The sequence below is a fragment of the Astyanax mexicanus genome, chromosome 10, assembly GCF_023375975.1.
Source record: "Astyanax mexicanus isolate ESR-SI-001 chromosome 10, AstMex3_surface, whole genome shotgun sequence".
In the NCBI taxonomy this organism is placed as follows: domain Eukaryota; kingdom Metazoa; phylum Chordata; class Actinopteri; order Characiformes; family Acestrorhamphidae; genus Astyanax; species Astyanax mexicanus.
Window position 1 is genome coordinate 48,783,752 of NC_064417.1, and position 15,267 is coordinate 48,799,018.

General features: G+C 35.8%; 2 protein-coding genes and 1 long non-coding RNA gene across 4 annotated transcripts in view; 1 reads left to right on the plus strand and 2 right to left on the minus strand.

Annotated features, from left to right (window-relative positions):
- Positions 1–386: 386 nt before the first annotated feature.
- c1galt1c1 (C1GALT1-specific chaperone 1) lies at positions 387–6,577 on the minus strand. 2 transcript variants are annotated; one of them, XM_007254438.4, is made up of 2 exons: positions 6,420–6,577; positions 387–3,327 (listed from the first exon to the last, which is right to left on the minus strand). In XM_007254438.4, the coding sequence occupies exon 2, from the start codon at positions 3,324–3,326 to the stop codon at positions 2,373–2,375; it is 954 nt and encodes a 317-aa protein (XP_007254500.2). In that variant the 5' UTR covers position 3,327; positions 6,420–6,577; the 3' UTR covers positions 387–2,372. The 2 variants fall into 2 exon arrangements, with proteins under 2 accessions (XP_007254500.2, XP_007254501.2); XM_007254439.4 differs by having other exon boundaries at positions 387–3,330; positions 6,420–6,535.
- Positions 6,578–10,709: 4,132 nt separating this feature from the next.
- Positions 10,710–12,454, minus strand: LOC111195812 (uncharacterized). Its single transcript, XR_007440883.1, has 2 exons — positions 12,326–12,454; positions 10,710–11,946 (listed from the first exon to the last, which is right to left on the minus strand). It is a non-coding gene; the product is annotated as an uncharacterized LOC111195812 (long non-coding RNA).
- The window catches only part of zdhhc9 (zinc finger DHHC-type palmitoyltransferase 9), a 33,750-nt gene continuing 30,419 nt past the window's right edge, over positions 11,937–15,267 (plus strand). The window contains exon 1 of the mRNA XM_049484038.1: positions 11,937–12,700. Within this exon, the coding sequence (XP_049339995.1) occupies positions 12,534–12,700 (167 nt within the window). The 5' untranslated portion in view covers positions 11,937–12,533. The remainder of the gene's footprint in view (positions 12,701–15,267) is intronic.

The following is a 15,267-nucleotide window of genomic DNA, read 5'->3' on the forward strand; positions in this document are numbered from 1 at the left end:
GGTAATGCTTATGGTGACTCCTGTGTTAAGTATGGATATAATTTCTGCTAGTCGTCTTCCGCTCGTCCTGGGCAGTTTCCCCACACAAGGATTAAGCCTATTTTATACTAAAGAGCATTTTTAATGAAGATTTTCCAATGAAAGAATATAGTCTATGACTAGTTTAAGATAAAGCTTAAATAAAACAAAAAAGGCTTAAACAATGAAGATTCTTCTTAAATAATCTATTTATGATCCTTTTCACACTAAAAGATATTACATATAAGAAGTATTTATTGGTACCAAACATGGGATTTTTTTTTTTTTTATAGAAGCCACAGTTCCTGTAAAAATACAAGAATTCATATCAAATATTCAATCTCACCTGGACAAAACAAAAATCACAATTCAAAATGTTATGGTTTTATTTAATCATATATTACCACTTACATAAAAGCTCATATAAAAATGAATAATCACATTTTATAGAACATTAGTCAACTCTTGATCAAAATGATCCAGTCTTCAAGACACCAATCGCAGTGCTAATTTGATTCCCAGATATTTTATGTACATTCAAAGCAATCCCTTTTGCCATTCTTTGTAGCCCAGGCAACCACCCCTCTTTTACACACATACAATACAAAGGAACAATTAATTCTTCATTTAAAAACATCATCAGGTTGTGTTCCCTCTCCCGGAAAATCAGATTTATATAAAATATACACACTCTGACAAAAGTTGAACTTCAGGTTTTGGATTATAAAAAAGGGAAAACACTTCGGCCAAAGAAACACTTCAAGTTTCACCAATAATGAAAAAGAGCCTGTTCCCCTCGTCTCTTTCTGCTCTCTCAATCCACACACATATTTACACAGTCTGAGCAGCAGCAGATAAACAGTGAAAAATTATACCAGACACATGAAACCATTTCATAGCTCCTATGAAGGACATCAGACGTGAGAAATGTGTTTAAAGAGAGAATACAGATTCTAAAAGCATGTGGAGCACAAATAACAATGAAAAGAATGGTATAAAAATAGAAAAAAATTATTTATGTTCTTAGATGACCAGCCAATCTCTGTTGGGTTTTTTTAAAGGAACTTTCTTTTGCTTTCATACTGTGATCATTTTAAAGTTTAAACATGTGAAATATGTTTTGTTTAAAATGGGATTGCACTGAATACATTATTTAGCAAAAAAAAGCACTTTTGGTGTTGGGCCAAATAAGGGAAAAGCTGAAGTGTTCATACTGTAAAAGAAACAGTTTTAGACCAAAAAAATAAATTAATTAAAAACCCGCGAAAAACGTGTTGAGCCATTATTTTGTTCAGTTTCTGCCTTAAAAGTTAATATGCGTATATCCCTAATTCATAGGCATAAAAAAGCAACTATTCTTTCAATATAATTGAATTCATTCTTTTAAAATTTAATTTTGGTCACTAATAGTTTTGGATATGTAGTACCAGTCAAAAGTTAGGACACACCTCTTCTCTTGTAACGTGTTTTCTTTCTTTTTTATAATTTTTTTTACGTTGTTAATTTAATATCGAAGTGATTGAAGCTACACAGGAACACATGCAGAATTATTCTTGGAACAAAAAAAGCTAAACAAACAAGAATATAAAAATGCCGTGGTCCTGATCCTGAGCTCATTCCAAATCACCCATTTCATTTATTTAGGGTTAGATCAGGGGATTAATATGGAGGACCAACACTTTTTTTTTTTTTTTTTTACTACGTAAAACCATTTGTGTTTTATCATTGTTTCATTCTTTAATATTAATCTACAATGTAGAAAATAAATAAACCAAATAAAGAAAACATTGAATAAGAAGGTGTGTTTTAAACTTTTGACAGGTACTGTAAAAACATACAGCAATCTGACATCATAATAACGTAATTATGAGTCAGACATATAATAACATACTGCTTCATCATTTCATTATAGTCTGCAGTCCAATGGAAAACATGCATTTTCATATATGCTCTGAAACTGCTTCCAAAAACTCATTTAAAGAACAAAATTTACTGAATAACACTAATATAATACACAGAGGCTTCAGATCCAACAGTCAGATACAACATAATGGCTAAGTGGCGACAGTTACATCCCTGACCTTTGTGTTTTTCTGAGTTTTAAATAATGTATGTAATCAAATTAAGAAGTCATCTTCAGGCTCTTAAATTTAATTTCATCCACAGTTTGAAGGAAAAAGAAAGGAAAGAATGAATATTTCTCCATGTAAACCTCAACACACTCGATTCCAAATACATACAGCACAGTGTACATCACGTGTTTAAACACTGCCTTGGACCTACACCAAAGTACCAAACAATAAAGGATGCTCACTAATACCAACCTAGTGCAGCAGAAGTCCCATTGAATGGTGTTAATCATTGTCTGATCCTTTTGGAGGTAAAAATGTCAAGGAGTCGTGGAAGTTGTGTCCGTACGGCCGCAGCCTGTACACTCCGTACATCATAACCTGCATCTGGCTTGGGTTCATCCCACTGAAGGTGATGGCCATGTCAGAACAGCAGGCCTCAACCACATCGTTGGGGTTTTGGACCATGCTGTCGGAAATGAGCATGCCTACAGTCTTTTTGTTAAAGAGTTCTTTGCCTTGAGCGTCCTCTCCGTTTTCGGCGAACACTCCGCTGTACTTCAGACACGTGGCAAGCTGCTTCTCTTCACTTACCTTCCACAAGGCGTGTGCCCTCTCTGGGCATTTACTTTCATCCTTAAACATGCCCACCAGCCTCTTCAGAGCTTCATAACTGAGTACGATTCCACTCTCGTACTCCACATACTCCAGCTCGCCAGATTTCTGCACATGCCCGATGTAAAAAGGCTCACTTGGGTCTTTAACCAGCACCAGATATTTGAGGTTCTCAATAATAGCAAAAGTGGTCGGACGCGCTATAAAGAACCAGCGTAGCCCGCCTGCGTTTTCATACGCGTGCAGGAGGGCTTTCCTCAGCCTTGCCCACTCGTCCTGTTCCTGCAGATCCACCGCCTCCAAAGCTTTGGCTGATTCAGAGCTGTAGAACACAGACCTGTCGCAATGTTTGCTCCATGTATCATTGGCAGTCGCCCAGTAAACCAGGATCTTGGGAGTGACCATGATGACGCAATACACCTGCACCTGCTGGGTGACTTCAGACATCTGATTCTCACTCAGCTTCTGCAGCTCCTCTTTACTCAGGGGTTTGAGATGGTGGTGGAGGTGCTGCTCAGTCTGGGACGTAATTCCTGGACTGAAGGTGCCGAGAAGAGACAGTATCAAGCAAAAGACACCGCCGAGGACCATGCCCTTCAGGAACGAGCTGCCCTCCGACAACATGCTGCTGGATGACAAACCAGAAGAAGAGGAGAATAGGCATTACAATTATTGCACTGAAATAAATGCAAATAAAGCACCATAAATATGATATGACAAAAAATATAGTCATATGATATCATATCACCTTGCCTAATGCAATGCAAAACTGACTGGACTTGTTAAATCCAACTGGTGCAAAATGCAGCAGCAAGAATATTGAGATGCACAAAAAAAAAACACGACCATATCAACATATAACTTATTCTAGCTTTTCTCCACTGGCTGCCTGTTTCTTTTAGATTTAATTTTAAAGTTTAATTATTAGTCTATAAATAAATAAATGTTTTAGAACTTTAGTACGTTTATGAACTTCTGACTGAACATGTTTCAAATCGTACCATAAGATAATCTATTGATAGCCTACTCCAGATTCTCACTCAGATGATGCTTAAAAATAGCGGAGAAGCTGCTTTTTGTGTTTATGTGCCAAAATTTTGAAAATGTAAAAAATAAATATTCGTCAGGCTCCCTCTTTTACTGCTTTCAAGGAAAAGTAAAAAAAAAAAATGTCTCTATTAGTTTTAATATATATATATTATTAATTGTGCTTATTTAAAAAAAAAATGCTATATAAATAAAGTGTATAATTATATTATTATATATCAAGGTTTACAATAGTCCTGTCACAACAGGTGTAATTATTTACAGGCGTTATATTGTCCCAGAAATTATTGCAATAAACAATATTATTGTCATTTTAAGATCTTAAATATGCCACTGACATAATAATAATAGAAGCATAGCATAACAAATTAATTACACCCATTTAAAGACAACACATCTGTAATTAATTGTAGATTGTAAAAATAATCGTGTGCATAGAATCACAGTTATTGAAGCACTAAAGCACATTATTAGACATTAAGGTCATGTCCATTTACTCTAAGATAAGTCAATAGTGTAATTATTGTGACAGGCCTAGCATACAATAATCCATTTGATTTAAAAAAATAAATCACATCAAAAGCTTTGTTTTCTCATATAGCTATATAAATTTACCCATGGTAAAATATTACTGCAGTACAAATACAAGTCACTTGAGTAAAAGCACAAAGGTATTTGCACTGAAATATACAGTATTTAAATATCAATGTAAAAGAACCGTAATTTACTACAGCTCTAATTATCCTGTTCTTTTTTATTCTGTAACAACACTCAGTTTAATCAACTCATTCTAGGTGAAAAGACACTAGTGTCACTCTTGGTTCAGCAATCATTTTTTTACACAATGCCATTAGCTAATTAGTGTAATGTCTATTAAAAAACATAGCACACTGCAGGCAGACAATTTCCAATTGCAAAGAAGGCAGGTTTCAGTTAGAGATTTAAGTTACACTGTTGTACTGACATTGACTGGGCAGCTTAACATTTAACATATATAATATAAACTGCCAAATATTCTTATTTACATGTTCTTTGACATGCACATATTTTTATTTATGACCCACTTGAACATTTCCTTGTACTGCATGTAGATATACCACATATCTTCAAATTAAAAATAAATAAACAAATAAATAGATAGATAAAAGTACAGTATAGTGTAATAACCAAAAATGTAGTTTGCTGCCTGAGAGCAACACTAAGCCACAGAGGGATAATAAAGGCTAAAGGTTATAAATATTGCATGTTATTTAATATTAAGGTTTCTTTTTGGTAAAAAATTCAATTACATGTTTAATTAGGATTGTGTCTGCTCGGCTGTATGATAAACTATCCTCTTAAACAGCCATAGCAACATATGTTTTTTTTTTTCCTGAAATACTTGAGAAATTAAAAATGTTTTATGCGAGAGTTATTTTAGGCAGGTGTCTGTAAATAAAAATAAGGCATTTTACAGCCTTTAACCTGTCCTTTAAGTCTGTAATTCATTATTTTTAGTGAACATTAATTATACAGGTATTTAACAGAAATAAACTACTTATTTTACTTAAAAGCATTAATTGTGAGTGTAGAAGAGCTCAGCCTCAACCATTTAAAACCTTTAATACATTTAAATGTTTTAAGGTTGTTTTCCCCATCATCAATCTTAATAGGTGTAAAGCAACCATAAAAATGAACACTTATGCAAAAACGTTTACTTCTTATTAATAAAGGCTATGGACTATACATATTGCAGCAGTTTAGTCTAATTATTACGTTTTTTAACCCCCTAAAAATCCTGTTTACAGGGTACAGGTTTAGGTGATACAAAACCCGTTTTTTTGCAGTAAAATAAGTTAATTATGTTCTGAAAATATGAGGGTTTGAAATCTCCAACAGGACACTCGAAGAAGCCGCCTATTTTGTCTCTACTCCACTTAATGATTCCAGATCAGTAACAGGAATCAACCCAAATTCTGCAGGTTTGAAAATAGACGTAAAAACTAGACAAACATAACAAACCCGTGGGACATAAACTGTTTGATTTTTATTCAGAAAAATACTGATTTTAAATAAGGATCATTTTGCTTTTTATTACAATTATAAAGCTTTTTTATGTAATGCTTGAATAGAAATTCCCAAGATTTAGTGAGGCAAACACTTGACAAAATGCGCTACAATTTGTGGCTGGTGTTAAAATGTTAAACTTTTCTCTCTTTTTTTTTCAACCAATATTTTTATTAGACATTTTGAAGTAGGATTAGGGGTTCTGGTTGTTTTTTTCTGCTCGACTGTATAAAAAAGTCTCCCCTTAAACCATTGCTCATTTTTAAACACCCATAACAACTATCATATGTGTTTTGTTTTTCCTAAAATACTCGCAAACCGCCCTATACGCTCAAAACATGCCAGTATGTAAACGCCAGTAATTCATTATTGTTGGTAAACATTAAATATACAGGTATTTAACAGGAATAAACAACTTGTAGTGACTGTTACCTTTAATAAGCGGCAAGTAGTCATGTAGTTTAGCTAAACAAGCTAACCTGTCTATCCTGAACGAAAACACAGCGTTACCTGCTCAAAGTAATCCCCCAGCTAGCTCCCTATATCTGTGTACACTGATTTAACACTCTTAATAAAGAATACTAACATTAAACAGCGTTAAAACATGTATTTAATAGAGAATACCTGGCCGAGTGAACGCTGTCCTCTCTACGGTGAAAGGCGGAAGAAGACTGGGCAGCTGACCGGGCTGAACACACAGAGAAAACCGCGGTGCTGAAAGCGCAGGTCTGGGATCAGCCGCTCTGTAGTTAGCGGTCTCTGCTGGTTCAGAGCGGTGGGTAAATAACTGACTCTATATCAGCACCAGAGATCGTACACGCGTACAGACTGTACGTCATCTATTATCGTCAGGAAATGCACCATGGGATATGTAGTTTACAATGCGGCTACCTTAATTAAAAAAAAACAAGTATGACATGACGGTTTGTCCGGTTTGGCCTGCCAAACAAGTTCTAACCCTGAATCAAATCTGAATTTTAATAGTACCCAATAATATATATATATATATATATATATATATATATATATATATGTATATATATATATATATATATATATATATATATATATATACATATATATATATATATATACACACACACACATATATATATAGTAAATTAAGTCATTCAGATTTAAACACATAAGGCATCAGGTAGTAACTTAAAAGTATTAAACAAACCAAAATACTCTGTGAAGCATTTAGGTGGTTCTTACATAAATTAGATTAACTTGCAGTTTCTGAGGCTGGTAACACTGATGAACCTATCCTGTACAACAGAGGTAACTTTTGTTCTTCTTGTCCTGGGGTGGTCCTGATGAGAGCCAGTGATGGTCTTTACCTTCATTCAAACTTCATCCAAATTTTATTTAAAGTATATTTTCTTTACTTAATTGATTAGTTATAGAATGTTGATCTAATAGTCCTTTTGCTATCTGGGAACTCTGTAATGTAGTTTTTGCTAGAAGAAACTCAAATATAGATATCAGCTATAATATGTTTTCTATTAATTATAACAGATCTACAGATCTATCGCTAAATACATTCCCTGATAGCAAAATAACTATGTTGAATCAACGTTACTTGATTTTACTTGTTAATTGGTTTTATATGTATGGTTTACTTACAATAAATATGTATATCTTGCTTGTATTCTATTCTTATAGCCTGTACTGTGTTGGTCTTGCTGCGTAAAAAGCGACATTTAAATAATAATTATTAATATCAATATTATCATTTGTGGGAAACACCTTGCACCTAAAAGTATTATTGTGGGTGTAGAAGAGCTCAGCCCAACCATTAATACATTAACATTGAGTTAATGTTGGAGTTTCAACATTAACCAAAGATGCTAATAGGCGATGTTAAATTAAGGTTGTTTTTCCATCATCACCCTTAAAAGATGTAATGCAAGCAAATATTGATTGAATTGTTAATTGTTAAATTGAACATTTCATAGCCGATATCTTAACTGAGAGTTCCACTATGAAAAAAATACATTACAGAGTTCTTAGAAGTAAAGAAAAAGATACCACTTGTATTGTATGGTGCTTTTTGGGGGGCTTAAACTGCAATCTGTATAGTGTCTGGCCTAGTTAGGGCTTGTATTGGTGCCTACAATGGCTTAGCCAAACTAGTAAATACATTTGTATATGAATTATATAAATATATCAGCTGTTAACACCATTGATATCTGATTTTAATTATTGTAAGAGAAAACCTATTACTGCACTGTCTAGACTGTCTCACCTTGTCACATCATATAAACATTCTTTCTTTCTCTCAGACTATTTTTTTCCTAGAATATTTGTAAATTTTAGAAGGTTATTTTCATATATATATATTTCGATTTCTGTATATCTCTGTACTATTTAGTTTATATTCTTTTTTATTTCAGGTATTTAGTTATGTATATTAGTGCTACCCTACTATAGAGTAATTACCTGAGCCTCACCACAAGCATTACAATGCCTGACTTGCCTGACCTGTTGTGCAACTGAGAAACAAACACTGTAATTTGAAACTGTTATGAATGTTATGAAAATGCTTAATATACATACTCTGCTGCCACCTACTGGAGTACAGCGCAGTGTGTAGCAATATACTGCAGCTCAATGTTATTCATATGTACATATTTTAATATCTGGTCCCGGATATGGAATGAACCATGAGCTCAGCATGGTTGTTAAATAAGAGTTTAAATGATATTTATGTATTTATGATGTTACGTAGATCCTGCTCTGTTGTATGCTGGGTCCTGGAGCAAAGCACTTAAATTACTTATGCGAGCATTACTGATGCATAAACACAAACCTGCACAGCGGGCCACGAAGGAAGGGCAAACTCAAGTTCTGCAGTACTGCAGTGTTAAGCAGTTTTATTGTCCTTACACAAACGACTCAAGATGAACCTTTTTATCTTCCACAACAGGAAAAAAAAATGTAAGGGCTACCAACCATATATCAACCAACCACAGTATACACATATTGGTCCATCTCCATATACACTAAACTATACACAACACATACACACATTTTGTCCTCATAGTGTGCATGCAGTTTTCTGTTACATAATATTTACAATAATTAAGTTTTAATAATAAATTGAAATCGTAAAGTAAAATAACATACATTGATTGACCTTAGCTGACAGCAAATGAGGCCTGCAGTTCTATGGACAAGGGGGCTGCAAATGAAATTAGTTATATAATGTCTATTTTATTCCAATGGTTTATGGATAAATGGTTAAAGGGTCTTTAACAACAAAAGAGCCAAAGGAAATTTAAGTCAATCAATTAATGTAATGGGCTACATTGACTGTTATTGACTGCTATATTTAATACTTTTTACTTTTTATCAATTTACATTTACATTTTATAAAATGTTCTACCCAATTAGAAGGCCAATTACCCAATCCCCATTCATATGAACTCTCACTGTCACTTGTAATTCTCCTGGAGGGTACAGATGAGCGCATGCCTCCTACATGTACAATATCGGCCTTTTGTTCAACTGCCCCAGCTCTAATACATCATCTACACACACCTGTTTCAGCCAGCTTTACAACAGGAGTGATAAGGGAAAAGGCACCTTCTACCTACCCAGAGAGAGCATGGCCAATTTTGCTCTCTCGGACTCTGGCTGCTGATGGTAAGCAGCATGATACCGCATTAGAACTAGTGACCCTTGGATCATCGTCTGCGCCATAGATGTGCCATGATTTTATGATTAAATCTTTGTCTAGGCTGCATAACGTTTTGTTGTGGGTAGAGTAGCAAAAAGTTCACAAGTAGCAAAAAGTTGTGAACCCTTGGTTTAGATCTTCATTAGGGTTCTTTTGTGACCTCCTGGATGTGTCCTTAGCCACTCCTAGGCATGTTCTCCACTGTTCCAGGCTTTCTCCATTTGAGGATAATGACTCTCACATTGGTTTGCTGGAATTTGAAAGGCAAATTCATTTTCACAGCTCTTCAGAAATAATGCATGGACACGTACACCATATTTTCATGGTTTCGTTGCAGGGTCAACTCATATTTTCACTGAGAGGCAGCAGATGGTCTGGCAATGAGAGCTTTACAGTCTTCCAAATAAAACATGGGCATCAAAAACACCATCAAACACAGCAACACGTCAGCTGCCTAAGCAAATTGCACAAAAAATAGCTTCACACAAGGCCCAACACATTCCGCTTAGAATATGACTCAGTATGTGATACCAACAACAGCATACAGCAAAAAATTATGAGGAGCATCTTATGAAGACAGTAGCCTATTGACTGCCTTACATTTGTAGAGACAACTTCCATAATTTGCCTAATCCTGATGCTCTTGGCTTTCTCGTTAGTGACAATCTGATTCCACAGCATGCATGAATAATTACTTGCTCAGGGTATTAGGAAATGGAAATTATTGGAAATCAATGATGTGGTGCTTTTCTTGGCTGTGACGTCACTGAAGGCTGATCTGTTCCTTGTAGAAAAAAGCATTAGTGTACAAAATGAACTGCACTATTTTGATTGAATCAGAAAGTGTTCTTCTTTGTTGATTGACTTGGTTTATATACAAATTATCTTATAATACAAAATCCAAATTATTAATAGGTTCTGTGCAAACATTTTGGACACGCTAAGAATTTTTTGGACAATATATTATCATCACTGCTAAAGAACATGGGCCATTGAGACAATTAAAAGCCCTGTTTAATTCTCTGATACCAACCAGTTTGGTTCCTTAAATTTTTATTGAAATGTAATTTGTAATTACATTTTAATAGTATTTATTACCATAGTCAAAATTACAATGATGAAATGTCGTACTGGTAATGACTAGTCAGAATGAATTTATAAATCTTTAGATCTGATTATTACTAGTAAATAAAGTGTCTTCTGGTAATAAAAACTGCATTACAGAGATCTTGAATGTAAGTTGATTTAATTTGAGTGTAAGGACTGGTGTTTGTAGGCTAAAACATCTCAGTATTCTTTAAATATATGAGTGATTCTTGATTACAATTTGGATTTTTAATCCTTACCATTTTTTAATCACATTTTCTCCCCAATTTACAAGGAAATTACCCAACCCACTCATTAGGACTCCCCCATCATTAGTGATGCCCCAACACCAGGAAGGTGAAGACATGCCCTCTCCGATACATGTGAAGTCAGTCACTGCTTCTTTTCCAACTGCTGCTGATGCAGCATTGCCGAGTAGCATCACAGCACGCTTGGAGGAAAGAGCAGCGACTCGGTTCCAATACATCAGCTCACAGACGCAGCCTTATGCTGAGTGATGTGGAGAGAGAGCACTATCTACCCACCCAGAGAGAGCAAGGCGAATTGTGCTGTCTTGGAGCTCCGGCAGCTGATGGCAAGCTGCATAAACAGGATTTGAACCAGCAAACTCCCGATCATAGTGGCAGCACTTTAGTCCTTCCTTATTTAAAGTGATGCGTAAGATATTGAAAGTCTGTTGTTGTTGTTTACAACCATATTTCAACTTTGAAGGTCGGTTGTGTGCCAGGTAGAACTGACTTAGAACAGAGTAAAACATATTATACTTTAACATTAAATGTACAACGTAAAAAAAGATATATAGATAGAAAGAAAACACATTGAATAAGGAAAGGTGTGAAAAGGTTATCAGCATCAGCATCCTCATCAGTCATGGAGGTCAGTGCAGTGTTCCTTAGCTTCCTAGTTTGTTACTTTTGTCCTTAGTATTTTGAATATAGGTGTTATGTTTTCTGTTTTGTGATAACATGGAAATGAACCCTGCTTCCTTTGTTCCTGGATGTCTACTGTATCTACCTACAGCTCTGCTGGCCCTTTAAGATGAGGCATCGCTCTCTAGGCGTGTTTCTCTGCTGCTGCTGCTCCCATTCACAAGCCAGGTCTGCGCTCTGCGGGGAAAAATCCGCCACCAGATCAACCTGCCGAGAATCTCTTAACGTAGATCTATTTTTCTGGAAGATTAATATTTATTTGCGGGGTTTGTTTGTGGAGTGGAGCACGCATACCTGAGGACGGGATTAAGCTGCTGCTGCTGTTGTTGCTGTTGATCACCCAGGAACGGCATGAATGTCAGTCGGTCAAGGTCCAGGACTCTCCAGCTGTGTCTCACCACCGAGATTTACGGCTTTTCTGCTTAACCTGCTGGATAAATACCGAGATAAACTGTTTAATTTTGAAGTTTTCTCTTTTGTTTAAGTTTTGATGTGTGTGGAAGTGCGTTTGGTAGACTAATATGGGTATTTTTCCTGCCTGGAAGAGAAGGACGGTGTTGTAGAAACTGAAGACAGGCGGTTACAACTAGTTAGCGTTAACCAGGTTAGCTAAGCTAACTAGCTAAGCTAGTTACGAGTAACGTCAAAAATTCTGTTAGCATTGGTGGCTAACATTCCCATCTTTTTTCCAACCAGGTGTGGAAAACCACCTAACCTGGATAAATCATGTGAAATCTCGAAGAAACCGCGTGATTTTTCGTTTTTTCGCTCGACATTCGACAGATTTGAACCTGTAAATGTGGAAATACCTCATTTGCAAGAGTTTCTCCATCGAAATCTGCTTTCTTTTCTCTCCCACAGTGACAGTAAATGAGGAAAATTCACCAAGTCAGTGTTGTTCACCCAGATAGATAGCTAAAATCTCGCTATCTGTGGAGTCTTTGCTCCTTTTCTATCCCTTAGACTGAAGATTCCAGCTACACACACTGCTACGGCAGTGGATAGTAACCTGTCACCATGTCTGCGGTGATGATTTCCAGAAAAGTGACTCGAAAATGGGAGAAACTCCCGGGGAAGAACACGTTCTGCTGCGACGGGCGGGTGATGATGGCCCGGCAGAAAGGAGTGTTTTACCTGACGCTGTTCCTCATCGTTGGGACCTGTGCGCTGTTCTTCGCTTTTGAGTAAGTCGTACAATATAGCTAAGTCATTTTGGAATGGTTTTAAACGACATGCTTTTCCCTGTTGGAAAGTGGTCATCTTCTTTAATATGCTTTAAATGCGGCTAATTAAAGCAGAAACCATTAAATAATAAAGTCTACACCAAGGCCTCTTCCCCTACTATTTCCCTTTGTGTTCTCCCATTCCTGTAGACTGGAATAGATAATCTAGCTAGCTTTATCTAACCATGGCTTTAACTGGTGTTTATTTTTGTTGTCAAATAATCTGATGATTATTTTCTTTTCGATTAGTCAATTGTAGTCAACGATTTTCTGATGTGCTCTTCATCGCTTTAAAGTGAAAGAAACAGCTGACCCTGGAATTTAAATGACATTTAAATGCCCAGAAATAGGGCTGGGAGGTTAATCGATAAAACTACAATTTCCTTTGTGTTCTCCCATTTCTATAGACTGGAATAGATATTATAGCTTTATCTAACTAGGGCTTCAACTAGTGATTATTTTGGTAGTCGAATAATTTGATTGTTTTTTTTCGATTAGTCAGTAAGCAACGATTTTCTGATGTGCTCTTTATCGCTTTAATTTGAAAGAAACAGCTGACTGTGGGATTTAAATGACATCTAAATGCCCAGAAATAGGGCTGGGAGGTTTATCGAAAACCTACTTTTGCTTTGTTTGTTTTTCAGTGCTATAGACTGGAATAGATAATCTGGTTTTACCGAATAATCTAATAATTTTTTTTTGTTATAGTCAGTGATTTTCTGCTTTGCTCTCCATCGCTTTAAAGTGAAAGAAACAGCTGGCTGTGGGATTTAAATGACTTTTAAATGCCCAGAAATGGGTCTGGGAGTTTAATGGACTTGATTAATGGATTTGATTAATCAAAGTACTTTTGTAATGTGATTTTCATAAAGGGATAATCAAGATTATACATCTTTACAAATAGAAGCTGCCAAAGGGAATATTGAAGACTAAAATGGCATTTGGGTCACAAAACAAATAAAAATTGTGTTTTCTACTTAACTATTTTGGTTTATATTATTGATTAACTGGTGATGGTGGATGCTTGCTTGATGTAGGGTTCCTGCTGTCATCCTGGAATCTCAGGTTTTCACCAGGTCACTGAAAAATAATCTGGGAAATAAAACTTTTTAAGATGTAAATATCCCTGTGGACATTGCAGTTGGACTTAGACTAACTGATATTTAAAATAAGTTAAAATAGTAATGAGACATTTATAATAAGCATCACCAACATTATTTGACTTCCACTGGGATTGATCCACTCAGGAAATGGTTGCATTCCCTCAGCCAGTGATGAGACAGATACCGTTTAGAGTCAAGCTCCAGGTTGGAACTGGCTTCAGTGACTATCTGATAATGTCCAGAGGGTTGTTTACTGTATGCATCCGTGAGATTGGAGTTGCTGTTAATTACCTCTCATGGGGAGAGATAGAAATGGAACTATGGAGCAGAAGTGTGACTCAAACCTCATCATTATGGCACAGTTGGAATTGTATATCCCATCCCCATCACCAGATATTGATAATATATTTGTTAAAGGGGCATTGAATGGCTTTATGTGTTGTAAATTCAAAAAATATTTTTGATGAGCTTTAGAAAAACTAAAATATTAATGGGACATTGTGTTTTCTGTTGTGTTTTGTATATTTTAAATGTGAAACAGTTGTTTTTCAGAGCTACTATCCACATTCAAGGATAATCATTAATGCATGCTACTCTCTGGATTGTGGTAGCTTTGGTTTGTCTCAGTAGCAAACAGGTAATTTTCATTATCATTTGATGGAAATGTAAATGGCTTGGTAATAAAATACATGAACAGCACTTATTCTGTTGAAACATTAAACGTACTGGACAAACAGAGAATCAATTCAGTGGGAAAAAAACTAAACTCAAGACGCTCTAGGAGAATGGGTCAAACCTACTGTATCAAATGAGTAGGCATGTCTGGCTCTTCCTCTTCTGGTCTCTAATGTCTAGACTCTGGTTGCAGTATCAACGGATATTGCAATATGGCGGACATTTTTGGCTTCGTTTCTATAGAAAGGAAAGGAATGGAACTGGTGAGTCCTGAGATGTTTATTAGGAATGCTTTACATATAATTATTTGTCCAAAGTATTGATCTTAGAGTTCAAAAGCCCCCACTGTTACATGATCATCCCTATTGTCCTTTAATTCACTGATGTCCAGCCTCCTTTTTGTGCTCAATGGCTCTGAAGTGACACAGAGAGAGAATGCTGGCAGAACTGGGTGAAGTCCAAGAACAGCTGGGTGGACACCAGAAACACTAGATAAAGCAACACCTTCTCAGAATCACTTCAGTAAATAGCTTTTATTCCCAGGAATAGACTCTTAACTGGAAAAGGAAACAAACCAAACATTTCCTGCTACTTTAATCAGTCGACCTTGGTCTAACCTAATGTGTTTTAATCACAGCCATGTTTTTATACTGAGTGCTGATTGTTGATTGGCTGCAAAACATCACCTCTGCTGAGAACATGTGCACACAACACTCCATCTCTGATGGATCCTGAGCCGAGCTGGGCTGT

What these genes read in the sequence shown, in the direction of transcription:
- c1galt1c1 (XM_007254438.4), bottom strand. Translation starts at nt 3,326, where the DNA reads ATGTTGTCGGAGGGCAGCTCGTTCCTGAAGGGCATGGTCCTCGGCGGT.